Source organism: Ictidomys tridecemlineatus, chromosome 2 (genome assembly GCF_052094955.1).
Source record: "Ictidomys tridecemlineatus isolate mIctTri1 chromosome 2, mIctTri1.hap1, whole genome shotgun sequence".
NCBI classification, from domain to species: domain Eukaryota; kingdom Metazoa; phylum Chordata; class Mammalia; order Rodentia; family Sciuridae; genus Ictidomys; species Ictidomys tridecemlineatus.
The window spans coordinates 81,742,826-81,769,849 of record NC_135478.1 but is presented as its reverse complement, the minus strand read 5'-3'; the positions used below and the strand labels follow the sequence as shown (position 1 = coordinate 81,769,849).

General features: G+C 52.6%; 1 protein-coding gene across 1 annotated transcript in view; it reads left to right on the top strand.

Annotated features, from left to right (window-relative positions):
* The window catches only part of Ccdc60 (coiled-coil domain containing 60), a 135,919-nt gene extending 109,156 nt beyond the window's left edge, over nt 1-26,763 (top strand). Inside the window, exons 6-14 of the mRNA XM_078039040.1 lie at nt 3,119-3,209; nt 7,731-7,965; nt 13,549-13,633; nt 16,168-16,239; nt 19,509-19,571; nt 19,934-20,056; nt 22,432-22,563; nt 24,854-25,043; nt 26,427-26,763. Of these exons, the coding sequence (XP_077895166.1) occupies nt 3,119-3,209; nt 7,731-7,965; nt 13,549-13,633; nt 16,168-16,239; nt 19,509-19,571; nt 19,934-20,056; nt 22,432-22,563; nt 24,854-25,043; nt 26,427-26,564 (1,129 nt within the window). The 3' untranslated portion in view covers nt 26,565-26,763. The remainder of the gene's footprint in view (nt 1-3,118; nt 3,210-7,730; nt 7,966-13,548; nt 13,634-16,167; nt 16,240-19,508; nt 19,572-19,933; nt 20,057-22,431; nt 22,564-24,853; nt 25,044-26,426) is intronic.
* Nucleotides 26,764-27,024: the final 261 nt, after the last annotated feature.

Here is a 27,024-nt window from a genome sequence, read left to right as displayed (position 1 = left end):
GTGGGCGAACTGTACCTGGTTCTCTGCACAAGGCACCCACTGGCTCTTAACGAGCCCCGCTTCTTTTCCTCTGCACAGCAATCATTTGCATAGCTCATATTATCTCCCCATTCTACAGACGAGGCTCAGAGAGGCTACAGAACTTCCCACAAAGTCGTGCGTTCAGGAAGCAGTGGGCAGCGAAGGCTGGAACAGCAGGTCTCCCCACTGAGATCACCCTCTTCTGGTTCTGATGCTCAGGGGGACTGGCCCGGGTCTCACAGATGGGACATTGGGAGCATCCATGAGGGGATCTTGATTAAACTGCAATAACATGCAACCCCCAAATCTCAGCAGCTTCATGCCACAGAAGCTCCTTTCTTGCTGCCCTGACTGGACCCACTCTCTGCTCATTACAGCCAGGCGGGGGACGGGGCTGACAGAAGCGCCATCTCAGCACAAGCTCCCGCCAGATGACTCCAGGACCGCGCCTCGCTCACTCGCTCCTCGCTCGCTCGCTCGCTGGCTCATGCTCATGTATTTTTGAACAAAGCAAATCCCCCCTGACTTGAGGGAGCAGGGAAGCGGGTGGACTGCACTAATGATCTGGCCACCAGGCCCCTGGGGGAGGACCTGCAGCTGGCCCTGCCCTTCTCCACGAGGTGTGCGGTGGCCATCGCTGCCCCCCCGCCCCCCATGGCTTTGTCCTGTCCTCCCACCCTATTGATCTCCCCGTTTGGTTTATTTGCTACTGAAAATGAAACATCAGAGGGACCGATGTTGTCCAACCAGGGCTTTTCGGTGTCGGTGTCGGTGGCTGTGCCGTGCCAGGGCTCCGGGGTGCGTTTGAAGGTCTGCGGGAGACTCGCTGTGTTTTTTTTAGCTCATTTAACGTGGCCCCTTGAAGTGGCGATAGATTTCAGGTCGTCTTGGAAGTCAGCATTGGCGGAAAACTTCCCTCTTCCCGATTGGGCCTGAATCTTTCAGGTTTTTTTGAAAGCCGGGCTGGGGCCAGATTTAATTTTGAAAGGGGAAGGGGGTTGCTTTTGAACTTGAAGGAAAAAAAACTGAGCAACTCAACGGGGAGCCGCCGTAGCAAAGAGAAAAGCAGAAGGCCCTGTGGTCTTGGAAGAAGATCTCCGGAGCAGAAGCGAGGGGCTCCCCGCGGGTGCGCCTCAAATCGGACTTCAGAAGCGCCCCGAGCTCCAATATTGTTTCTAGGACTGAAGGACCCCCGTTCTTCCTCTGGCTGGATTTTAAATATTCCCTAATTTTTAATTACTCTGGGCGGGGGTGGGGACAGGCTGGCAGGACCAACTGAAATGAGCTTCTCTGTTAATCATTCAGGGGGCTCTGTACCGTGTCATCAAACCCAACGTCTTACAAAAAGCTTGGAGACCCAAACTCACCCCGTCCTCCCCAGCCTGACTTCTTCTGCCGGGGCCTGTGTGCATTGCGTGCCCCATGGTGGTGAGCCGGTATCTGTCCCACAGGTCAGTGCTGGTGAGGACGGGACCGTCCCCTTAAGAGTCCTTGATGGTGCTACTCAGGTCCCCCCTGCCTGGGGAGGCCAGTCTGAAGTCGGGTTTATCTTGATCATCTTTTGCCTCTGGAGATCTGGGCACTGGGAAGCCCCCACCCGCCCACAAGCCCAGACCCTTGTGAGCCTGCGTATCTGCTCACCTCCCCACGTCCCCCAGGCCCTGCTCCACGTTAGAAGAAAGCCAGACAAAGGGCAAAAGGATCCCAGGCCTCTAAAATCCTTTCTGCAGAGAAAAAGGAATGAGAGAGAGAGAGAGAGAGAGAGAGAGGGAGGGGTGGGGGTGGGAGGATGGCTGATGGATGGGCCAATCAACCAATCTACAGACACGCAAGAGATCAGACCCTGCGACTGCCCCCTCCTTGCCTATCAATAGAGACCCCCTGCCCCATAACCACCAGCCCAAAGTCTAACCAGACTCCGAACCAGCGTTTCCCTAACTCGTTTGGCAGCAAAATCTGACCTGAACCAAATTGATGAGGTGCCACAACCTGATGCTATTTAAAGTCTTCATTGAACTGATACAAATATTCATGCATTTTGTTAAAGAAATAGGAACATGTTTGATTACAAAGCATTGCCGAGACCCCATTAGAGGGATCATGGTCACACACAACAGAGGCAGCATATTTTCTTCCAAAAAATGTCCGAATTATAAGAATTTTGGCAGGAAAACAGCTCTTCAGGTCTCAGGTAAGGGTTTACGGGCACGTTACCAACGGGGCCTGCTGGGGCTTCCGTCTCCTGTCCAGGGAGTGATTAGCCAGGCTCTGTGCCCCTTAACCCAGGCCACTTGGGAAGCTGAGACGGGAAGATCACAAGTTGAAGGCCAGCCTCCTTGGTAAAGTGACACGGGGTTAAGTCCCCAGTACCATCACCATCACCACCAACACAACACCAATAATAATACAAAATTGCAATATAAACTTAGGTACAGGATCCTTGGAGAAGGCACCCCTAGAGGGAGGGTCCCTGAAGCTTTGTAAATCTGCATCTGGGTGAGCGCGGAAGCCCCCCCACCCTAGTTTTGTTTTCTCATCTGCAAAATGGGACCATAATGACAGCATCACAGGATCTCGGCGGCTGAGGAGATTCTGCAAGAACACAGAAACATCGTGAAAATAGCCTCCAACAGAACCTGGGCTTCAATAAGTCTTAACCAGTGATTGTCCCTGTGCAAACCCTTCCCCCCCCCCCCCCCCGCTCCCCCAACCCCATCGGGTGAGATTCTCTGTGCTGCTCCAAAGTGCTCCTGACGCAGGGACCCTGAAGTCCTAGAACATGCAGAACATTCACAAAGGAACATACTTCCCACTTCACCTGAGACTTGTCCTGGAGTCCCAGAGCACGCAGCTGTGAGACCCACACAAAGACAGCCTCCCTCCTTCAGCCAGGGCCAGGGGCCGTGGTCCCTCCCGGCCTCGAGGTTGCAAAGACTCAGCTGCAGAGCATCAGGGCAGGGGTGGGGGTGGGGATCTGACCCGAGGCCAGCCACCATCCATCCCCTGGTTCTTACGTTTCAAAAGAAAAGAAAAAAGAAAACTTGTAACAAACAAAGTCTGTGCAAACGGAGAACTCATTAAGCTGTTTCTCACTCAGGGACCCGGGGGGAAGCAAGAGCTCCATAAAAAAAATCAATAAGGACAAGTCCATGGCCCAGAGGTGGGAGCACTTCGTCGCCACACCAAAGGTAACCAGCTGCCGGCCGCCCTGCCCGGTAGCCACCAGCCCCGGGCCTGGGCAGGGACGGGTTCTGCCCATCTTTTCTCTAATGCAAACTTTTTTTTTTTTTCCTTGTTGGCTTTTGGAGTGAAGGGAAGTGAGCGACCACAGGCTGGTGGATGGTTCTTATGAATTTTAATTAAAATGGTTATCTGGGGATTATAGGAAAAATGACATTGGGCTGGGCGCTGCTTGAGAGGGGGTGCTGAGCGGCTGTTCAATAAGATGTCACCAGAAGGAAATGGACTCATCTCACTCCACCTCCTAAATCAATAACCCTCACTCCTCTCTCTCTCTCTCTCTCTCTCTCTCTCTCTCTCTCTCTCTCTCTCTCTCTCCTGAGTGCTCCAACAGACAAGATTCCCTACAAATTAGAATGTGTGCTCACTGTTAAGAAAATATCCCAACCCCAAGCTACTCCTCACCCCAAAACTCCCCGGTTTCCTCCCAACACTGCCCGAGGCAGGAGGCGATATTTCAGGAAGTGAAGACTCTATTGTTGGCTGAGCCTGTCTGTCCCTCACCCACAAAATGGACATAGTGCTGGTCCCTGCCTACCTCACAGTCGTGGTGAAGAACACAAAGGTGCCATCTGCAAACTCACCTTGAAACTGCGGGAAGGCTGAGCCTGCTTAGCAATTTTTAGAGGCCGTTTTTCCATCAATGTACTCATAAGGAGGCCAGTTCTATGCTAAGGAAGTTCTTTACTTCAATTATCCAACTCTGCCTTCTTAATAACCCCCACGGGACACTATTCTTATCCTCTGGTGGGAGAGGAGGAAGTTGGAGTTCAGAGAGGTTAAGTAACTTGTATGAGGTCACACAGCTGGGTGGTGGCAGAGGCAGGAGTTCATCTTGGGTCTGTCCATGTATTAAACCTTGAGCTCTTCTCCTGCACGTTCCCCTCCACAGACCATTTGCACCATTTTCCTGCTCTTTTTGTCAGACCGCTCCGAGATCTGAGAAGCAAGAGCCTTTGTCTCTATCTCAGAAAGTTGCTATGGAGATATTGTGCACATCCGTCTCCAGAGATGCACAGACAGAGCAGCAGGAGCTGCAAACCCTGACAAATGTCCTTCAGGAATATTCACGACTAGAACTGGAGGAGGGGAGTGAATTGCTAGAGCAAATTTCCCAGCAAGCCTGTGTGGGGTCCCACCCGGGACGGTAGTGGGGTCCACTCTGGGGGCGTGAGAGCACTGAACGGGATGAAGGATGCCTGGTTCAGTCGCGGTGACTCCATTCACTATGTGACCTCGTCCCCTCTCCTGATCTCAGTTTCTCTGCCAGTCAAGGACGGAGCATTTGGAAATCCCACCGCCCTTGATATCTTTCTGGAACCGTGAAGACCTTGACAGGGCCCCAGCTGTGTTCCAAAGGGCCAAGAAAATGGTGCAGATGGAAGAATCAGCCCAGGGGGGCACAGTAGGGAGGGGTGAGGTCTGTGGCTTCTCTTTAGCCAAGAAAGCTAAGGAAAAGCCCCTCTGCTGAGCACCAGCTCATTTTGTCACATGAGAATAAAAACTCAGGCCTTGTCTTTTCCAAGAGAAAAGAAAAAAACTTAGTTTTTTTTTTTAATGTAAAAATCTCCTAATGTATAAAATCCAGGCTGATTAAATATGTCTCCCTGGGAGCCACAGTTTGCCACCCCTGCTTCTTAGACAGTCTAAGGAACCATTCAGGGATTCTGCTACCAAAAAGTCAGTCCCTACTGATGTGGTTACCATTGCTTCTGAGTGAAATAGAAAAAACAGAGAAGCATTTGGGGATGGAAGTCAACTCAGCGAAAGTCCGTTCCATAAAGGGCAAGCAAGGCGCTGAAGCTGTCACATCTCCCCCCACCCCGACCCCACATTTTTATTTTTCCGCCACTCTCAATGAATCAGAAGTGTCAGCCCTTCGCTTTGGACTTTCCTGGCTGGGGTGGTTAATTGAATTTTAATTACTGGCAACTTTGAGGAGCACAAGATGAAATCCTAGCTCGGAGAAGATGCACACAAAACTGTGGCTAGGGAAGGCCCTGCTGAGGTCCTCCCAGTTCCACCTCTGAGTGTTTTGTAAGTGCCTTTGGCTCTCGGTCCAGGGCTCACTGTAAGATTCCAAGATGCCCCCCGCGACCGTCTGTCCAGGCTCCAAATCTGACATTGAGAAGAAGAGTCCGGTTTCCAGCCGCAGGAATCTGTACGGTGGCCGAGAGAACAGAGGCGACCTGTGTGTGTGCCACCCCTGAGCTCTGACATCATCTCTCCCCTGGGTGCCCGGCAGGAGAGGGGCTGTCTGGCAGGACAGAGGGAGCCTTGTTCCCAGCTCCTAATTAATCAAAGGAGAGAACACGCCAACTCTTGGTATTTGCTTTGACTTTTATCACAGGCGTTTTGCAACCCCTTGGAGGTCTGGCTAAGCCCAGTTCAAACTCCGATCCCCACCCCCAAGTCTGTCACATTCTGAAGCATGCTGCCATTTGGATAGAAAGTCACTGAAGAGCCAACCCCAGGAAGAGCTCACACGATAGCCTTCCCCCCACCTTCTTCTCCGTCTTCTCCCACCTTCTCCTTCCTCTGTGCAACCAAGAAATCCCTCCCCTCTTCTACTGCAGGGAAGTTCCACCCACATTCAGGGCCCCTTGAGGCAGCCAATCAAAATACGGCTCCTCCTGGGAGTGGGGGCGCACTCCTTAACTCCAGAGATTCAGGAGGCCAGGGCAGGAGGATCACAAGTTCGAGGCCAGTCTCAGCAACTTAGCGACACCCCATGTCAAAACAAAAAATGAAAAGGACTGGGGATGGGGCTCAGTGGCCAAGCGCCCAGCACAACTGTGTGTGTGTGTGTGTGTCTTCTGATCACGTGTCATGGACTCCTGAAATGAACCTGCTGGATACAATTCTCTCCACCCGAGGTGTGCTCTTCTGCCCCCTCTCTCCTTCCTGTCTTCTTTCCTGGGCAACTTTGTGCTTCCTCTAAAGAAGTCATTTGTCTGACCCCCCCCCCCCCACACACACACATGGCTTTCATTTAAAATGTGCTCAAATAAAATCATCTTTATCAATTGGGTGTAAATTGTCACCCCACCTGTTGTGAGCTTTTCCTCTGGAGTTGTAGAGGGCCTACTCTTCCCCACCAAAATCCCTAGGAGACAACTTTTTTGTTGGTTTGGTGCATTAGGGATTGAACCCAGGGGCGTTTTACCCCTGAGCCACATCCCCAGCCGTTCATTTGGAGACAGAGTCTCTATCAATTGCTGAGGCTGACCTTGAACATGTGAGCCTCCTACTTCAGCCTCCCAAGTCCCTGGGACTGCAGGCGTACATCACCTGGCATTTTAAACGCCATAAAGAAGAAGCCTCACCGTGGGATCCAGGGCACTTTCAATGCCACTGAAAAGGGCTTCCAATGAATTTTTAAGTAATCAGCTTTGGTGTGAACCTCACCTGTGTTTGAACCCTGGCTCTGCGGCTTGCTAGCTGTGTGACCTTGGGAAAGTTAAGAAGACTCTCTGAAACTTGGAACATGCGTGTCAAGAGGACATGACCTCAGAGAGTACCTTCTGGAGAGACAACAATAATGTCGGAAGATACTCGTGCACATACACACATGTGCACACACACACACACACACACTCGTAACCCGTTCTCTATGACTCCTTCCCTTCCCCTCACAAGCTTCTCTGTCTGCCTCTTGATCCCTTCAGTGCCTTCCCACCCCCCACGGCTTTTCTCCCCCAAGAACACCACCCACCAGACATACCTGCCTCCCCTGCTCCACCTCCTAAACACCAGGCCCAGAAAGGTCTCAGCTTCTTGGGAGAACACCAGTGAACACAAATCTTCACCCTCGGGTTCCCTTCCGGGCATCGACTTGGTGAGCAAATTGGAGGCTATTGGAGGCCAAAACCAAGATGTAGCTCAAGACGTTGGACCTATCTTCTTTTACCGTTGAAAAGTCAACTCCAACAGTCACGACAAAAGAAAAGTTGAAAACTGTCCTGGGCCGGTGGCGGGTGGTGCCCACCTGTCATCCCGGTGGCTTGGGAGGCTGAGGCAGGAGGATTGCGAGTTCAGAGCCAGCCTCAGCCTCGGCAACTATGTGAGGCCCTGTCTCAAAATAATAAATAAAAAGGGCTGGGGATGGGGCTCGGTGGTTAAGCACCCTTGGGTTCAATCCCTGGTACCAAAACCAAAAACCAAACCAAACAAAAAAACCACCCTGTTCTGGTCCTTGGCAACAGCCTTGGAATCCACAGCAGGCCTCCAGGATGAAGACGGGGACCCTGGGGACCTCGTTCAATAGCACAGATTTTGTCACATTTGCTTCCGTTGCTTCTTTTAAATTATCCTGATTGGTGACCCGAGGTCCCTCCAGACCCAGCGGACGTCTCCCGGGTGCAGAAGGAGCCAGAGGCCCGGGGTGCGGGCGGGTGTCCCCTCCTCCCGTCCCTCCTTTCTTCTTCCCTCTCCCTCTCGGAACTCACCTCCTTCTCTCCTCCCTGCAGACCAAGAAATTCAAAATCCCCGTCATCCGGGCCGTGAGCCGCAGGCTGAGCCGCCGGGGCTCCACCACCAGCCTGTCCCGCACCAGCGGCGCGTCCTCCCCGCAGAGCAGCATGGTCTCCATGAACCCCGGCTCCGACGAGCCCCCGAGCGTGGCCACCCAGGTGACCGGCAGCAAAGACGTCGAGGACAACGAGTCCTCTTCCACCAAGCCCGACGAGGAGCCCCTGCACCTCAGTAAGTGCCCCCCAAGGTCCCACCACCCGGCCTCGACGTGACCATGTCCTTAGGAGCCCGCCCGCTCCACCTCCCCTCGGTCAGCACAGGCACAGGGCTCCCCCAGCCCCATGCGGCTCCTTTGGGCCCCTTTCCTTTCCCCTGTGGGTGAAGTGACTCCCAGCATCCCCCTAAGGAGACATCCCAGCTCCTCATTGTACCTTTTGAATTTAAAAAGCCCGGCACCCGCCTGTCACCCCAGAGGCTCAGGAGGCTGAGGCAGGAGGATTGCGAGTTCAAAGCCAGCCTCAGCAACAGTGAGGCCCTAAGCAACTCAGTGAGACCCTGTCTCTCAATAAAGTACCAAATAGGCCCCACAGCCACCAGGGAGCCACACATTTACTGTCTGGCCCAACAGATTTGTCTTCTGAGAGATTTTCCCTTTCCCTGGAACAAGACTTTTCAGTGTTGGTCACAAACGAGGGGACACAGGCACGTTGGTGGAAAACTCACTGAAAGCTTTGGGCTCAAGAAGAAAATTCAAACACACACACACACACACACACACACACACACACACACCACTTTTCACACCATTTGTGGGTGGGGAGCCTCAGATCTCAGCCAGACAGAATTGTGACTGGAAGATGGGGCAGGAAGGAGGACCCGCTTCTGCAAAATTATTGACTCGGGTGCACAGGACAGCCCCCTGCCTGTCCCCTTAGGGGGGTCCCTGCTGAGCCCTGCTAGGCCTGTCCCCCTTCACCCCTCTGCAACGCCCAGCCTCCCGGAGGTTGGTAAGGAGGTCCAGGGAGGCCAAGAGTCTGTGCAGGGCCCTGAGGGGTCGGAGCAGGAGGTGGGCAGTGGGCAGGCTCAGAGTCATAACTGCCGGTCAGAACGATCCCGCCACCTGCCCCTGGTCACCAGGGGGCTACGAAAAGGCTCGGGGACCTGGGAAGCTGTTCTCTGCACACAAGTTATTAGCTGAGCTGGGGAGACGCCAAGCCAAGCCTTCCGCAGATGGGTGATCCTCTGGCGGGTCTCGAACCTTCTTTCCTGAGCACCTACTAGGTACAGGGAACTGAGGTGTGGTGCATATTCAAAGTTACAGTCCGTTTCACAGATAATAAACAAGAAATCACTCATGGCCAGGCCATGTCAGAGAACGAGGGCTCAGAAAGTGGTAAAACAACCAGGCGTTGAAGTGGAGCCGGCTGGAGTGAGGTTCACTTTGCCACCAGGTCAAGAAAGGCTTGGCTCGGCTCTGGCCTTTGAGTTGGGCAGGGCCCCGGGGGCCAGAGCGCGCAGGGCCTCTGTCGCGCCAAGACTTCAGAATTATTTCCAATACCCCAGGGAGTCTCCAGGCGACAGGGAGGAAGGAGAAAGGGGACCTGGCTTGCTGGTCAAGGTGTCTGGGTGGCCGTCGGTGTCCCGTCCAGGCCCTTGTGTCTCTGACACCAGAAGCTCTGCTCTTAACTAGGAGGAGCCGAGGAGCGCCCCAGCTTCAGGCCGCGGTTCAGAACAGCACATGTTCCTCGTGGGCGCAGCCTGAGCGCTGAAGGCAGGACCCTGGGGGAGGCGGGAGGCTCTCCCGGCCCCAGAGAGGCCACCAAGGATCCCTCCTGAGTTTGAACTCAGGAAACCCGGCCCCACGTCCCACATAATCTCTGTGCTTTCCCCAAGTCTCCAGGGAAAAAAAAAATGGTAAGAAATAGAACAAAGTCCAAAGCAGCCCGGCTTTTCTTACATAACATGCATCTTTCATTTTTTTTTTGTTTATTGCTGATCCCTGAAGCCAACTGAGGTTGGGGCCCCTGGTCCAGACTTATCTCCTGTCACCTGGGGGGCAGTGACACCTTCCTAACTAGTCCCCCTGCTTCTTGTCCTTCCTAATGTCTCTCCGTGTGGAGCCAGAGCGACACTGACACAGCAGAACTCAGCATCTTAACAGGACTCGAGAAACCCCAGACCTAGGATGAGCTCAGCCCTTGCCACCTTGAACGGGTCGGTCCAATCTCCCCAAGATACTTTCTCCTTCTAAAACAGCCCGTGTGCTTGGGTGACTTCCTCTACTTGGGACTCCCTTTCACCCTGACTCTGCGAAGCCTTCCTTGCCTCCCTGTACTCCCTCTTTTCAGGCCTCTCAGTATTTTCCTCTTGGCTTCTTACTGGGAACCTCATTTATCACTGCATCTCACTGAATCAGACAGGAACTTTTTTTTGGCCAATATAAAAGACCTGAAGGATGGTTATTTTTCTTACCAATTAGAGAAGACCAGTCCAGGGCTGGGAAGGTGACTTCCAAAGGCTCATCAGGGAAACCTACTTTCTTGCACCTTTCTACTCTGCCACCTTCAACATCACTTCATGATCCAAAAGGGCTGCTAGAACTCCAGCCATCACACCCTCCTTTCTAGGCCTGAAGCAAAAGGAAGCAGACAAAATATTATTCGAGCAACCTTTTCAGAAGCTCTATGCTACCCTTCTACTAAAGTCTCACTGTGCAAAACTTAGTCATAGAGCCACACCCAATTGCAGATGATTAGGAAAAAAAATATGCTAGTAAATGTGTCTTGTCACCATAGTACTATTACTAAGGAATAAAGGGGGAAGGATAGTGAGATCCCTGAAGGCACAGATATCTTATTTACCCCCAGCTGGGACACAGTGGGTGCAGAACAGGCTGAGAAATGCCTTTCCATCAGGGACCTACTTCTAGGAGGGAAAGACCTTCTTACTTCCCCCTCCTCCCCTCTCTCCATTTACATCTTAACCTGCCCCCTGTTTGTCACAGCCTTTGATAAAAGTAGATTAATTTCCCGGCCTCTCGTTGCCTTCCAAAACCTCCTCCAGTTGATTCTGCATTCATGAATTCTCTTCTGAGAGACGCACCCTTTGGCCAAGGTCTCATTTCCGGGGCCAGCTGCATAATGAAGTCTTGGTGGATGCAAATCACTGAGACAGAGGGTGGTGGCCTCTCTGCGGACTGATCCCTTCCCCAAATCAATGGCAGGGCAATTCCCAGGAAACCAAAGCCCAGGCCATTGCTCCTGCCGGCCTGGAAAGCAGGGGAGAAACTCACTTAAAACAGCAACTCGAAATGTGGGTCCTCTGTTATCTAAGGTTCTTCTTTGAATCAGGCCACGTAGCAAAAAGACCTCCCTTATTTTCACGCCTGTCATCCCATGACTCAGGAGGCCGAGGCAGGAGGATCTCGAGTTCAAAGCCAGCCTCAGCAACTCAGCGAGACTCTGTCTCTCAATAAAATACAAAAAGGGCTGGGGATGTGGCTCCGTGGGTGAGCGCCCCTGGGTTTAATTCCCAGGACCAAAAAAAGAAAAAAGAAAAGGATTCAGTAACTCCAGGGTGTGATTCTTAGACAGGTTGGAAAAGGGAGGACAAATTCCTCCTCTCTGAGCGGATGACTGGAGCATGCTGAATGGCAGTGCCACAGGTCACAGAATCCCTACAGCCTGGGTACTGAGAAGCCAGAAGGTTTCTGTGTGTGCAAACATCCACCCCAGGACCCCCGTCCCCCCTCGGGGAAGCGCCACTTTGAAGCATCTGCACCCTTCCAAACCAGCCCTCTCCCGGGCAGCCTTGAGGAGTACCGGGATCTGCTCTGTCTCCCCGTTTCCATCCAGGGCTACAAACACAGGGGGCTTCATTTGATCGGCACCAGAGATGTTCAGGGGGCAGGAAAACCCCCGAGGACATCGAGCATGGAGCTTAGCATGTGACCTCCTAAGAGCGTGTCCTATGTGCCAGGTCACCGGGGGCATTTACCGTATCCACCCACCTGAGGCTTTGGCGGGGGGGAAGGGGAGCAGGCAGTTTTTGCTGCTGGGTCCCCAAGAGAAGGGAAGAAAGGAGGTGACACTCCCTCACTGACGGACACACCCTGAGGATTCCGGGATGTGCTGGGAACATGACAAGACAAAAAACCAAGGTCAGATCCAGTGGAAATGGAATCACGTCCCGGTGCCATGGCACATGCCTCCAGTCCCAGCAGCTGAGGGAGGCCGAGGCAGGAGGATGGCGAATTCAAAGCTAGCCTCAGCAACTTAGGTCCTAAACAACTCAGTGAGTCCCTGTCTCTAAATAAAATATGAAAAAGGACCCCCCTCATTCCAAGCCCCTCTTCCCTCTCCTTGTCCATAAATCTGGAGAGAAATTCAGGAAGAGGCTACCACCCAAGAGCAGCCTCACACGCTGGGGTGTTTCAGCACCGAGGACAGCTGCCACCCGGAGGACAAGGAAGCCCTCAAGCCCAAGGCTTCTGTGTCCTGCAGGTCCCATGCCAGGGAGAGGTCATGAGGGAGGGGCGAGGGATTTGCAAAATGTGCAACACGGGATTCACTCCCCCATTTCCATTTTTTGCAAAAGACGTCGCTGACTTGATCCACATTTCCCGTTTTAACTTTTGCAAACGTCAGGGGATCTGTCTCTGGGCTGTCACCACAAACACCACAGCCTGGTGCCTGAGATGACAGAATGTATGGCCTCAAAGCCATGGTGGATGGACGTCCAGCATCAAGGTGGCAGAAGGGCCATGCGTGCTCTGAAACATATGCCTCGTCTGCCTTCTGGTGGTTGCCGGGAGTCCTTGGCTTGTAGCTGCACCACTCGGCTCTCTGCCCATCATCAAGTGGCCATCTGACCATCTTCCCTCTGAGCTGGTCCCCCTCCTTTTTTTTTTAATTTTTATTGTTGGTTGTTCAAAACATTACATAGTTCTTGACATATCATATTTCACACTTTGATTCAAGTGGGTTATGAACTCCCATTTTTACCCTGTATACAGATTGCAGCATCACATCGGTTACACTTCCACTGATTTACCCCCTCCTTTTCTTATGAGAAAACTCGTTTTACTGGATAAAGTTCCCACCATACTCCTCGTTAGACCTACAGTAGCTCTATTTCTAAATAAAGTCACTCTCTGATGTTCCAGGGATCGGGTCTAACCATGTGTTAACCTCTGCACCCTGCACCCGTAAGCGTCAACAACATTAATCATGGAAATGAAAGCGGGTTCCACAGTGAGGAGTCGGGGGGAGCCCGGGGAGCTGAAGGGCACGCGCCTGTCTAAGGCCACAGTAACGTGGGCAGGAAGGAGGGCAACACGGCCCCCCTCGGGGGCATCTCCCAGGGAAGCTGCAGGTCTGGATTTTTCTGGGAAGCCTGCTGGTTTTAAAAGGCCTGCATGCCTCTCCAATCAGATTAAATGCATTTGTGAGCAGGGTTGAGCCTGTGAGTCACCAGTTTGGAAAATGGAGGCCAGGGGAGATGGGAGAGGGTTTGTTCTCAGGATTAGAAACAGTTCTCTGGGTTGCAGTAGAGTTCAAGGTGAGCAGAGGAGATAAAGAGCAAGCCGGATCCCCCAAGGCCTCCGGGGCTCTCTGGAGTTACGGTGCTGGAAGGAAAATGGAGGGACACTGATGGGTTTTAAGCCAGGGGGAGGCCACGTGGTCGGGCCCCTGCCACCTCTCCTGGACCCCAGTGGGATCTTTCCAGTTCTCTGGGGACTGGGCTCCACTGTGCACACTTCTGTCCCCAGGGTCCCCCCCCCCATCTAAGGGTCACCTCTCATGTTCCCATCAGATTTGCAAAAGCTCCTGGAGATGGTTCGAGAAGACGCCCGGAGGACCGTCATGATGGAGAACGAGATGCAGAGGAAAGCCCCCAGGTACGTGCTCCCGCCTCCTGGGGCAGGGTCAGCCCAGCAGTCACGACACAGACGGCACAAGCCGCCAGCTCTCGGGCATCCGCTCAGCTCTGAACTTGGTCCGTGGGGCTCGCCTCCCTGAATCCTCACAACCACCCTCCCAGGGAGGTGCCCCTGTCTTTATTTTGCAAATACAGAAACATGCTCAGACAGGCTAAGTGACGTGACGTGTTCCAGGTCACACAGCCAGTGCACCGTCAGGTCACGGCTCAAACACCACCCTGGTCCCTGCTCGTCCTGTTGGGAATCCTGTGGCCTTACGTCCACTCTTCTCATGAATATTTATGAGTATGAAAAGACCAGGAGAAGTGTCCAGGGTATGAGCCACCTGTAACCCCAGCTGCCCTGAGGCAGGAAGGATTGCAAGTTCAAGACCACTCTGGGAAACATAAAGAGGTCCCCGTCTCAAAAGAAAAGATGGAAAGGGCCAGGGGTGTGGCTCGGTGGTGGAGCACGCGTCTGGCCCAGGTGAGGCCCTGGGTTCCATCGTGGGTGCCCTCATCCCAAGGACTCTGACCTTGTTCCAAGAGCAACGGGGACCCTTTGAAGTGTCAAGCGGCTCACACACCAGGCTCCAACCTGAGCTGGTGTCCCTGTCCCTCGGGTGGAAAGCAGCTCCCTGGGACCTCTGACCTCTCAAGTCCTCCGAGAGGAGGCAGGCAGGAGCCAGAGTCCCTGCTCAAATGCAGATCCCTCTGAGGGAGCAGATTACTTCCTGAGAATAAATGAGGCAGGAGAAGAGGTTCATCATCGCCTTCAGCCTGCTGGGATGCCCGCGATGACTTATTGGTTATTGTTATTACCATAATTACAGCTCACCCGGCGCTCGCTTGCACCAGCCCGCCCCGCCTCTGCCGCCAATGATGAATCTGTCTGCTCTGGGGACTCCGGAAGGTGGCCTTAGAGGCACTCAGAGCCCAGCTTGGCCTATAAGGCCCCGCTGCTGCTGTCCCTGATTGGCCAGCAACAGAGACAGACAATAAGAGTGAACAGCAGCTCAGCAAGGCTGCTCTTCCCAAGAGCTCACAGCATGAGCACTGGGCTCGGAGTTAGGCTGATAAGAATCCGAACCCTGGTGGCCCTTACACATGTCACTTAGGCTTTTCCTAAAACTTCCAACTCCTCATCTATAAAATGAGATCATAGAGCATGGGAGCATTGACTTTACAACCCAATATTCTAGGGACACTCTCCCCACCACCATTTCCTTGCTGTGTGATGTTGGGCAAGTTGCTTTACCTCTCAGATCAGATGCCAATTCTGTCAAAGGAAGCTCTTTAGCAACTGATCCCAAAGGGCTGGGGTGAGAATGACATGATATTATTCCTGTAAAGTATTATGAGTGCTATGTAAATAGTGTCTGCTCCCGTGAGTCACTCAAAGCAAAGAGTCAGCTCGTGCATTTTATTTAACGTCTAAGCTTAGACCTGGCAGATAGTAAGCGCTCAATAAACAACAATTGGTAGGGGAGGAGGGATGGATGTTACTTGTATTTCCTACCTCGGGCTCTGTGGAGTCTTTGCTGCACCTTGCTGAGGCAGGTCCCTTAGCTGTCACCAATGCCCCATCTCACCGATGGAGAGGAACAGCCTCAAGTGACTTCCTGAAGATCCACAAGGACAAAATTGCACTCGAGCCTGGTTCTCAGGGGACCCATCACGTGGCCTCTGCATTCAGCTTAATGATGAAATAACCATGGTTACGGGGCGAGCACCTGTTGAAATTCCCCTTCCTCCTTAATTCCTCCGAGGGGAAAACCCCTCCCGCCCGACTCCATACGGACAGCAGAGACTGAGTCTCCAGCACAGAGCCGCTGGGGGGGGGGGGGCGGCTAGGAAGCCACCCTTCTCCGGCCCGTCCCTTTGGAATCTCGATTTTTTTTTCTTTCTTGCTTCATGCACCAAATCTGCTCCCATCAAGGTTGACAGAGAATCCTGGGGTTTGGAGGGACCCCAAAAGCCAGCCTTGAGCAGCCTCTGGCTTCAAGGCTGGACTGTCCCCCAGACATGGAAAAAGACAGTGTTTCTTTCAAATTTTCTAACGGTGTTTCCCAAGTATGTCTGGAGAGCAGAGTCATTTTGGGGGAGTTTGTGGGAAAACGCAAATGTCTAGACCTCGGTGTCCCAGACTCTCCAAAGGCAGCCTCAGGCATGTCAAGGGGACGCTGTCACAGGATGCTGGGAATGCTACAGGGCAGTGCGTGTGTGCGTGTGTATGCGTATGCATGTGAGAGAGAGAGAGAGAGAGAGAGAGAGAGAGAGAGAGAGAGAGAGAGAGATTTTAGGGGAGTGTGTGTAAATGCAGCCTCTGGGGCCCACCCCCAGGACAGTGGATCCAAGTCTGTAGAAACGTGGCCCAGGGTGTCCGCAGGCTCTGCGGTGATTCCTCTGCAGGTGGCCCTGAAGGTCCCCCCTCTGCAGGGACCCCAGTCCCCCCACGGGTGCCCAAGGAGCCTCCGTGTTCAGGGCCTCACTAAAGACGCTCTTGCTTTGCAGCCTCTTGTCGGTGCTCAGACAGACCAAGAGCGACTCTGCCTTCAGGGAGGGGCAGGCCACCCACAAATCCAGGTAGGAGGGCTGCAGCCCCCAGCAGGGGGGCTCAAGGCGCCTGGGTTACAGGAGCCACGGCAGAGCTGTCCCTCTGCCAGGCCAAGGGGTGGTGAGGGGCCCGGGTTCCTTCTGGTGACCTCACTGGGAGCGAGCCCCTCCATTGGGGTGTGTATCTGGGTGGTTCTCCCCAGCAACTGCATCCCGTCAAGTTAAAAGCTTCAGCTGAAATCAGGAAGGTGTGGGGCAGGACGACCCCACGGCTCTTTTTAAAAACATTTTTTAAATATACGACAGTGGAATGCATTACAATTCTTATTACCCACGATTTTTCACATCTCTGGTTGTATACAAAGTATATTCACATCCATTCGTGTCTTCATACCTGTACTTTGGATAATGATGTCCATCTCATTCCACCATCATTTCTAACCCCCTTCCCCCCTCCCTTCCCTCCCACCCCTCTGCCCTATCTAGAGTTTGTCTATTCCTCCCATGCTCCCCCTCCCCACCCCACTATGCATCACCCTCCTGATATCAGAGAAAACATTCAGCATTTGGTTTTTTGGGATTGGCTAATTTAGCATTATCTTCTCCAACTCCACCCATTTACCTGCAAATGCCATGATTTTATTCTCTTTTATTGCTGAGTAATATTCCATTGTGTATATGTAACACATTTTTTAATCCATTCATCTATTGAAGGGCATCTAGGTTGGCTCCACAGTTTGGCTATTGTGAATTGTGCTGCAATAAATATTGGTATGGATGTGTCCCTGAAGTGTGCTGATTTTCAGTCCTTTGGGTATAGACCCAGGAGAGGGATAGCTGGGTCAAATGGTGGTTCCATTCCCAGATTTCCAAGGAATCTCCATACTGCTTTCCAGATTGGCTGCACCATTTTGCAGTCCCACCAGCACTGTATGAGTGTGCCTTTTCCCCCACATCCTCGCCAACACTTATTGTAGTTTGTCTTCATAATAGTTGCCATTCTGACTGGAGTGAGATGAAATCTTAGTTTTGATTTTCATTTCTCCAATCGCTAGCAATGATGAACATTTTTCCATATATTTGTTGATTGATTGTATATCGTCTTCTGAGAAGTGTCTATTCAGGTCCTCGGCCCATTTATTGTTTGCCTACCCCTCTTTTTTAAAGATAAATTTTGTAGCCGGGTGCAGCACCACACACCTGCCATCCCAGCAGCTAGGGAGGCTGAGGCAGGAGGATCACGAGTTCAAAGCCAGCCTCAGCAACTTAGGGAAGCGCTAAACAACTCAGTGAGACCCTGTCTCTAAATAAAACACAAAATAGGGCTCAGTGGTCAAGTCCCTGGTACCCCCCGACAAAGGTAAATTTTGTTCTGCATGTTTGAGGTTTTCAACCTGATGTGATGAGACACCTATAGATGGATCTGGAGGACGTCACACTAAGTGAGACACCCTCGCCTCTTTACTGGGGTGACTCATGATGGGGTGTGGAGGTCTTTCCAGCTCATGTATTCCTTTAGAAACTATTCTAAGATCATCTCCATGTGCCAGGAACCGAGTAGGTATTGGAGCTTCAGTAGTAAATGAAACAAATATTCTCTGTCCTCCTAGATCTTACTGTGTGGACATTTTGGGGGCCATGGATCCTTGATAGTCTGAGGAAGCCTACACATTCCTTTCCAGACCATGTCTAGGATGCAGATTTATAAACACATATTATAAATTACAAAGAATCACTGAGATTTCTGTAGTAACATAGATTACTATATTGCAACCCAAGTTGGCACATAGTAATCTCTGAGCTTCTTTAGCAACGCATTTTATAATAAGATGGAACAGCAGGTCTAATAACCACTGTGATTTTGGGTTCTTTTTGAGTGTAAATGATTCTTCAAAATATTTCCCACAATTATAATGCGATATACAAACGCCTGTGGTTTCCATTTCAGTTCAAGGCTAGTTAAAAAAATACACATGAAGTTTTATTTTCCCCCACCTGCATTCACGGGCCCCTTAAATTCCGTTCAGGCTTAACAATTGTAGTTTAATAGGGGTGTTGAGCATGCCTCAAATAACCCCATAGTTAGCTATAAATCATGACTCAAATTGTTGCCAAGGAAAAGCAGACAGGATGGGGAAGGGCCCAACCAAGACTGAGCTTAACGTTTCAGCAGAGACCTGAAGAACAGAGAACTGGCTCCTCTTCGAGGTGGGAGTTGGGGATGGTGTTCTAGCAAGGGCATAGCATGTGCAAAGGGCCAGAGGCAGAAGGACCTCAAAGGCATTGTGCAAAGATCAGAGTGGCTGAGACTCAAGGAGGAGACAGACATGGACACACAAGACTTTATTGTTTCCCTCTGTTTATCACCAAGTAGCTACACCACTGATCTCACCTCCCTCCTTCTCTCTGAGTCATTGTCAATGCTCTGGAAAGAGAGCCATCTACGGGAAGAAGGTTAGGGCCAACATAGTTCTCCAAGGGACCTATCTGCAGGCGCGGGGGCAGTGGAATCCAGCTCACAGGCCTCTGGATATTGTTAGGGAAGCCCTACTTCCCGTCCAGGTGGGGTAAGGGTTTGTCCGCTGACGGCCAGGCCCCAGACCTCTAGATCCCGCCCCATGGACTCCTGGAAAAATCAGTAAAGACCAGGACCTTTGCTATGGGGAGGGATCTGAGAGCCAGCCAGGTCTGCTGGCCTGAAGAAGTTCCAATGCAAGGTCAGAAAGAAAATCAGACACTCCTAACGCCTAGAAGCACACAGATAGAGTGGTCGAGGCAGCTGGCCGAGTTTATGGAAAAAAATGAAGGGGAGTAAAGAAGGCGCTAGACCTCGGCGCTCAGGCCTGAGCAGGGCCCGGCTCCCCTCTAGGGAACCTGCCCAAGTGGGTCAGGGTGGTCAGCTGCAGGGGGGTGCCGTCGGGGCTCACATAGGCAGGCCAGGCCGTGCCAGCGTGTGGACTGACCACGGGTGAGGACACAGAGGGGCTGGGCTCTGAACTCAGCCCTGTCTGCCTCCGAAGCAGAGTCACCCTGGCACCGTGCAGAAGCCGAGGGCAAGGTTGGACCCAGAGTCCAGGCATGCAGGCCTTGCTCTGGAACCTAAACCAGGGAGGACTGGGCAGGTGGGCAAGGAGCCCCGGGGCGTCCAGGGCAGGGGGTGGGGCAGGAGTGAAGGCCTGGAGTTCTGGAGCCTCCACCACCCCCTGGCCTGGATCCTGGGGGCTGGCAGGAGCCAGGCGAACCCCCTCCTTGTGACAAGCAGACTCGGGGCAACTGGAAACCATGCCTTGGTGTTTCAGTGAGAGATCGAGCTCCACCAGCGGGGAAAGCCACACCCAGATAATCCAGAAGAAGGTGAAAGGGTGAGTCAGGGGGCAGGGGGCAGACGGACTACGGTGGCCACTCCCTCTGCCTCCCTCGGCAGCACCGAAGGACCAGGGGATCCCCCAGGACAAAGGGCTCCTAGGGAGGCTGAGCCTGAATCCCACAGCTTTTCAAGTCCCTTAACATTGTCTGGGAGCTAGGTGACCAGTTGTCTCAGTTTCAGGCTCATTTAACAAGTCCCCAAACACCAGCTCCATGCTGTTGAGGAGGGAGGCCCTGGGTGAAGGCGGAAGGCCAGGTGGGCGCAGGGAATCCCCAGTCCAGACACCTGGGGAGGCAGGGAGGGGACAGCAGGAGCCCTGGGCCCCATCCGCCAAGCCCTTCCTCTGTGCGCCCACAGCCGGGCCCCCCGCGACATCGTCCTCTGCAAAAGCGGGCTCTGCAGCAGCATGAGGGCCAGGTTCTACAGCGTGGCCCAGGAGGCCGGCTTCTGCCTGCAGGACAAGATGGAAATCTTCATGAAGTAAGGGCATCGCTCCACCTGCCCACCCGAGGGGCATCTGCCCAGTACCTGTGTGCCCACCAGGGGACAGGTACCGGGGCCACAGCCCAGTCCCAGAAAGACACATCCCCTCCTCTCGGGGAGTCAATGGTCTCCTGGAAAAAAAAAAATTGGGTGGAAATTAAATAACTGCGCCTATAAATAGAGCTGAACACGCTCCAATCACTCCATATGGGAAGAAAGCAGGGCGCCATGTCAGGGGAGGGGGAGAGAGGGGAGGGAGGAGGGAGAGAGAGTGGTGAGAGAGTGAGAAGGAGGAGGAGGAGAGAGAGACCTAATTTAGGTTGGGTGGTCCAGGGAGTCCTCTCTAAGGAGGTGGCCGTAGCATACCCACTGCAGGATGAGGCCCGGGTGGCACCAGGCCAGGGCGCAGGAAAGGCGCTCACGAGGTTCCAAGAAGGGGCTGGGGAACTTGAATACAGCGAGTCAGGCAGCAAGGGCTGTGCACCCCGCAGAGCCAGGAAGGCTGTCCTTGGAACTTGATCTCAGATTGCCACGGGGCCGGGGCCGGGCCGCTGCAGTCTCCTCTGGAAATGTGAAGTCCAGTAGCTGCCCTCCTTCCTAGCCTGCCCCCCACCCCCCGCCTGCCTGCGATGACCCTCTGTCACACGGACTCAGGGCTGCCAGGTGACCCTGTGCTCTCTCGTCCATTCAGAACTGATCAAACGATGCTCTGGGCCCGGAGGGGGGGTGGGTTAGAGAAGGGTGACCCCGGATGTGACCTTCTGGCAGCTCCTGGTCTTGGGGGACACATATGAGTAGATAAGAAGCCGCTGCACAGGGCGCTGAGCCAGGAGCTCAGCCAGGCAGAGGGCTACGCAGGACAGGGAGGCCCTTCCTGATCCGGGACAGCCATCAGAACTGTCTTTCTGGAGGGAACAACGTTTTCTGTTTAATAAAAACAGATCATTCCAGGGTACTGCCTGGGTCAGAATATTCCAGAGAACCATGGGCCAGTCGTGGGCATAAGAGATCTGTATTTGTATACTGTTTGCCCCTCACGGAAAACCTACAGGGCAAGGGTTGCCTGTAATAGCAACCTATTAGACCACTTTATAGATGATAGAAGTGACATCAGAAATATCTCTTGTCAAAGGTGATCCCCCAAGTGCCTAAATAGTAAAGGTAAAATTCAAACACCGAACTGGAAAATGAACAAGGAATAGAGTTCCCATTAAAAGCCACAGCAAAGTCCCAGAAGCCAGGAAGGGCACAGTCAGGCAGGGAACAGCCAGCAATCAGGTGTGGCTGGGGCTTGGGATGCTTGCAAGGCGATCAGAGAGCATGACAGAAGCCAGATCATAAGAGGCTTTACCAGCCCACCCATGGAGGTTGAACTCCATCTCAGAGACTTTGATCGTGAGCCAAAGCATAAAGTTCTAGGAGAGAAGGAATGAGAAGGAAGGTGAAGATGCTGGAAAATGTCGTTGGGGCCAAGGAATAACTGGAGCTTGGAAAGCCAAGTCATTCTAAGCGATTTATTCTGAGTAAAATGGAAGCCACCGAGCATTGTATACAAAGAATTGAGGCGATTATATTTATAATACAAATTGACCTTGGAGAAATAGAACAGGCACAAAATGCTAAGGGGAGCGGCAGAGAGATGAACCAACATGAGTTAACACCTGGAATGAGTCAGACATGAAGCTCAATCCCCTACACATGTGGTTTAATCTTCACGTCTGAGTCCTAGGGACCACCCCCAGCCCCATTTTACAGATGAGAAACCTGTGCGCGCGCAATCAGAAGCAGGAAGGGAACGGGGATGGGGACAGGAGCCAAGGAAGAGGCCAGTTCAGCAAGAAAAGGCATTTCAGGACCTTGGAGAGAGCCATGCCATTTTGCAGCAAAAGCCTCATCACAGACTGAGGCGGAGCTGCAATTCTGCCCCCAGTGCTGAATCGGAGCAAATTGTATCCCATGTTTAGAATTATGTCAAAACGAATCCCAACCTTATGTATGACTAGAATGCATAAATAAATTTTTTTTAAAAAGAGAGAGGAGTAGTGAGGGTTATGAAAGGCCTCAGCCAGATGCCATGGCCCACAGCTGTCATCCCAAGGGCTCAGGAGGCTGAGGCAGGAGGATGGAGAGTTCAAAGCCAGCCTCAGCAAAAGCGAGGCCCTAAGCAACTCAGTGAGACCCTGTCTCTAAATAAAATACAAAATAGGGCTGGAGATGGGGCTCAGTGGTCAAGTGCCCCGAGTTCAATCCCCAGGACCCAAAGAAAGAAAGGCCTCGGGGAGGAAAAGGTGTTTAAGTCGATCTCGAAAGAGCAGGTAGGACCGTCCAAGGAGGAAGGCTCTGATGTTTCTCCCCCTTTCTCACACCCGTAGGCGCCAGGAAGAGAGAGGACTCCAGAAGTTCAATTCTTTTGGCCGTGCCTCCACTTTTCAAAAGGACATGTCCAAGATGCGACATCAGATCTCCCTGGTCAAAGGAGACGCACAGGAAATTGCAGACCATTGGTAAAAATCCCGAGGACCAGATGAGAGGGTCCCGAGGGGCCGGGGCTGTGAGTGCAAGGTCAAGGCCGATTGGGTCTCTTCCAAGGTGCGGAGAAAAGCATCGCCACCCCTAAACTGTCACTGGCCACCAATCAGGTGGCACCCAAAGAGGTTAATTCCAGAGAGCACGAGTCAGAACCCATCAGTTTCTGGACCACGGGGAAGACCACCTGCTGTGTCCTCGGGTCTTACCTTCTGACGGCCCAGGGGAGGGGCAGGTGAAACACCCCAACCTGAAACCAGTCTACAGACTCTGAGGTCTATGCAGTGGTCCCCAAATAATTTAAAACCTTAAGGACACAAACCCAGGTAGGAGTGTCCTAGGGACCCTGTGCTCCTGTGCTGGGTGAGGATAAGTGACCAGAAGTAAACCAGGCGCGGTGGTGCACGTCTGTGATCCCAGCAGCTCAGGAGGCTGAGGCAGGAGGATCTCGAGTTCAAAGCCAGCCTCAGCCAAAGCGAGGCCCTAAGTAACTCAGTGACACCCTGTCTCTAAATAAAATACAAAGCAGGGCTGGGGATGGGGCTCAGGGGTCGAGTGCCCCTGAGTTCAATCCCGCTGACCAAAAAAAAGTAACCAGAAGCTACATGGTGGGTTTTGGAGTCTTATTGAACTGCGGTGGGGACTGCTGTGTACACATGGTCTGTGTACTTCAAAATAACGAGGAGAGAGAAGGCTGAGCTCTCAGTGTGAGGTGATGGATATGTTAAATATGCTTTTGGGGTCATCACACATTGTATACACCACGTACTGGAATGTCCCGCTGTACCCCATAGATAGGTCCGATTATTATGTGATGATTAAAAAGCAAAATGAAAGGTTTAAGAAAGGAAATACATATACACCAGACTGGGGATGCAGCTCAGTGGTAGAGAACATATGTAGCATGTGCAAGGCCCGGGGTAGATCCCCAGCACAAGGAAAGGAGGAAGGAAGGAAGATCAACAGCCCTTCCCTCAAAAAAAAAAAAAAAAAGCATTATGAATTAACTGACTACTGGATTGAAAGATCCACCCTACTCTGGTTTAATGAATTATTTTATTCCTACCCCCAAATCCTTAAGGGTACCTACTAATCCCATTTCACAGACAGGGAAACTGAGACTCAGAGACGGCAATTATTTTACTCAAGGTCACACAGCTAGTAAGAGGTAAATTTAAGGTGTAAATCCTTATCTGGCCCCAATCTGTATGCTCATTTGCAATTCAGAATCTGAGTCCGATGAACTGGGATATCGTGAACCCCCACGAAGATCGAAGAGTAAGATGAGAAAGTCCGAAGATGTACCCTGAATTCCTCCCCTGATTTAATACGGCAGATCAGGAGCTTACAAAGCAGGTCCCTGAGGTCTCAGCAGAGATCTGGGGCCTTCCACAGTGCCTCATGCTCCCGGGGGATGGTGCATATTCACACATAATGGCACATGTTTATGCATTTATTCACGTCTCCTGGTGTAGAATGAGATCTCCGTGAGCCAGGAACTTTGAGTATGGGAAGCCTGCGTTTCTCCCAGTAGGGGTGCTCAGTAATTATAACCGGAAAGACTTAGTCAGTGCCTCACCTCAGCCCCGGGCTCACCGGGTTGCCGTTGATCTGATTTTTCTCTCACTGTGGTGGGCACTTCCCTCCCCCGTTAGGATGCCCAAAGTTTCCAACATTAGCGAAGGTGGCTGGATCCCACCGTGGCAGGGTCGGCATTGATTTCTCACCGCGATGCCTGGATGTGAGTCTGTCTGTGACTCTCTGTTTCCGTTCCCCACATCTCCCCCGAGGAGTGGAGAGGCAGGTTAGACGGGGTAGGCGGGAGCCTGCCACTCCCTTCCTCTCATGCTCATCATCATCTCGAAGGTGAGCACCTCCCGATCCTGGGACTCATGATGTGTCCACACGCCCCCACCCTGGGCTGACTAACTTTCAGGAGAGCAGCTTCAGAATCCTTCAGATTTCCAATCTCCCCCTCCTGTCTTCTAGTTTTCCTGCTTGATTAAAAAAAAAAAAAAAAATCTGAACTCAAATGCATCCCTTGGAACCATGTCCCTAGCCATTTTCTAATGGAACACGAGTTGCGCTCCAGCTTTTCCCAACCCTGAGGACAAGCACTCCTCCTGATTCGTGGGCCCTTAACATCTAGGATGGGTCAAAGGTCCTCAGACCGAGTCTCACGAGTGACAGAAGTGGTGGAGGAGAGTCCACGGGGCCCAGATCCCCCCCCCGTGCCCCCCTAACGGGCCCTGTCCTCTGGAATTGAAGGTACTTTGACCTGTTGTCCAAACTCCCTGAGGATCTGAAGAGCTTCCGCCCCGCCAAGAAGATCCTGGCCAAACTGCAGAAGTTTGGGGAGAACCTCGACCTCAGGATCCGGCCCCACGTCCTCCTGAAGGTGCTACAGGAGCTGAGAATCTGGGAACTGTGCTCCCCAGACGTCGCTGTGGCTATTGAGGTAACCCCTGTCCCCTCCCCCCCCATGCCGCAGTTGCCTTCATTCCGCCATCTGTCAACCCGAAGGCGTTTATTATAAGTGTCGGGGACACAGGGAGCAAGAGACACGAAGACCCCTGCCTCCCAGGAGCCTACGTCCCCTAGAATTACCACATGACCTTGGTTGTCGGTCCCCGACTCCAAGGGACATTAGATTCTACATCAGCCGGGTCCCCTGGAACCTTAGAGGCTTCGAGGACAATCGTCGTAAGAAGCAACTCCAAATCCTGCCACTGCTGGTGTGGTCCCTGGGCTTCCCCTGGGCGGTGGGGAGAAGGGGAAAATCTCAGGCTACCATCCCAGAAGTCACATCTCAGGGGGCAGGGGGTGTCGCCTACCGAAAAAAGTCTGAGAGCTGAGGTCTAAAGTCAATTAGCGGCACCCACCTTAACCAGGACCACGGGGGAAGGTGACTTTTCAGCTGAGACCTGAACAGTGAGAAGACAGCCCCATGTAGAGAAGGGGAAAGAGCAGAGCAGGAAGAAGGGACACCCTGTGTCAAGGCCACCCAACAGGACCCGGCTTGACTCGGAGGAATTCCTGACCATGCATGGCGGTAGCCCAGGTGTCCAGGAGGCGCATGGTTCCCAGGGTCCTGGTCAGCCCTGCCTTCGGATGACCTGGGTGTGTGTCTGTGTCGAGGGGCAAGGCCAGGTGTCCAGAGTCCCCTCCCCACACCTTGCGAGGCTCTGGCAGGCAAGGCCAAAACCACCTCGAGGGCGTGACGGTCCACCCCCTACCCGCCAGTCCTGAGCCACCTTCTGCCTGCCAGCTCGCGGGGTGCCTGGGAGAGGTGATCCAAGTGGTCCAGAGCCCTGGCTAACAAAACTCGGCATGCTCCCTCCCCAGAGCGGATCTGGGGACTCTGCATCTAGAGTCCATATCAAACACTACATTTTGTGTGTCCTAAACTCTTTCCTGGAAAGCAAGCCCCAAACTGTCACCGATTCTCAAAGAGATCTAGGAACCAAAAAAAAATATATAGATAGATATGAGAGCAAGTGACTTTTTAAAATGATGCAAAGAAGTAGACAAGAAAGGGAGGGGCATGTTATCCGGGTTTTCCTGCCCTCCTCAAATCTCCTTGGGTCAAAAGTAACAAAGGGGGCTTAAAATTATCCTGCTGAGCGAGGAGACTGGAGAGAAGGGCCCTCTTCCCAAAAAGATGGGCCCAGCCCCATGCTCCAGGCATTATGAATGAATGAATAGTTCCGGGCATCCTGGGGCCAGGCGTCTTGGTGACAAATCTTCTGGGATCCTTGCGGGGGAAGGCAGGGGAGGCATGGGAGGGGAGGTTCTCGTTTTCAAACCAAATTCTGAGGTTGCCACTGTATTTGACCCACAGTTTGTGCGAGAACACATCGTCCACATGCCTCAAGAAGACTACATCAGCTGGCTGCAGAGCCGGGTCAACCTACCCCTCAGGCCGCAGAACGCCATAATGGAGTCTAGGCCTGCAGTGACCAACGGTCCCAGCGTCTGAGGCCAAGCCCAAGCCGTGTCCCTACATCCCTAGAACTTGGCGCTTGCTTCCTCCTGCCCTCATGGGTGCTTGTTAAGTGAGATCATCGGACGACTGGCCTCCGATACCCTTCTAGAGTGAGATTCCCACCCCAGTCCCCGGCCCCAACCTCCAGTCTGATTCTATCTACTTCTTCTCCAGATTCCTTCCCCGGCGCTATTCCTTGTCCACAAATTTGGGATAATAAAATTGACCTGGGTCTTTGATGTCTGAATGGGAAAGCGTTGGAGCTGTGGGATTTGGGTACAGTGACCGTTTATTGAGCTGCTGTTATGTAACAGGCCCCACGATGGTGCTTGGCCTAGAGGATATCATTGGAATCTCACAATAATTAGGTTAAGTAGGAACCCAATTCACAACATTGGGATTAGAATGTATTTCTCAACATTATATATACCGTCTTGAATGAATAGATGGATAA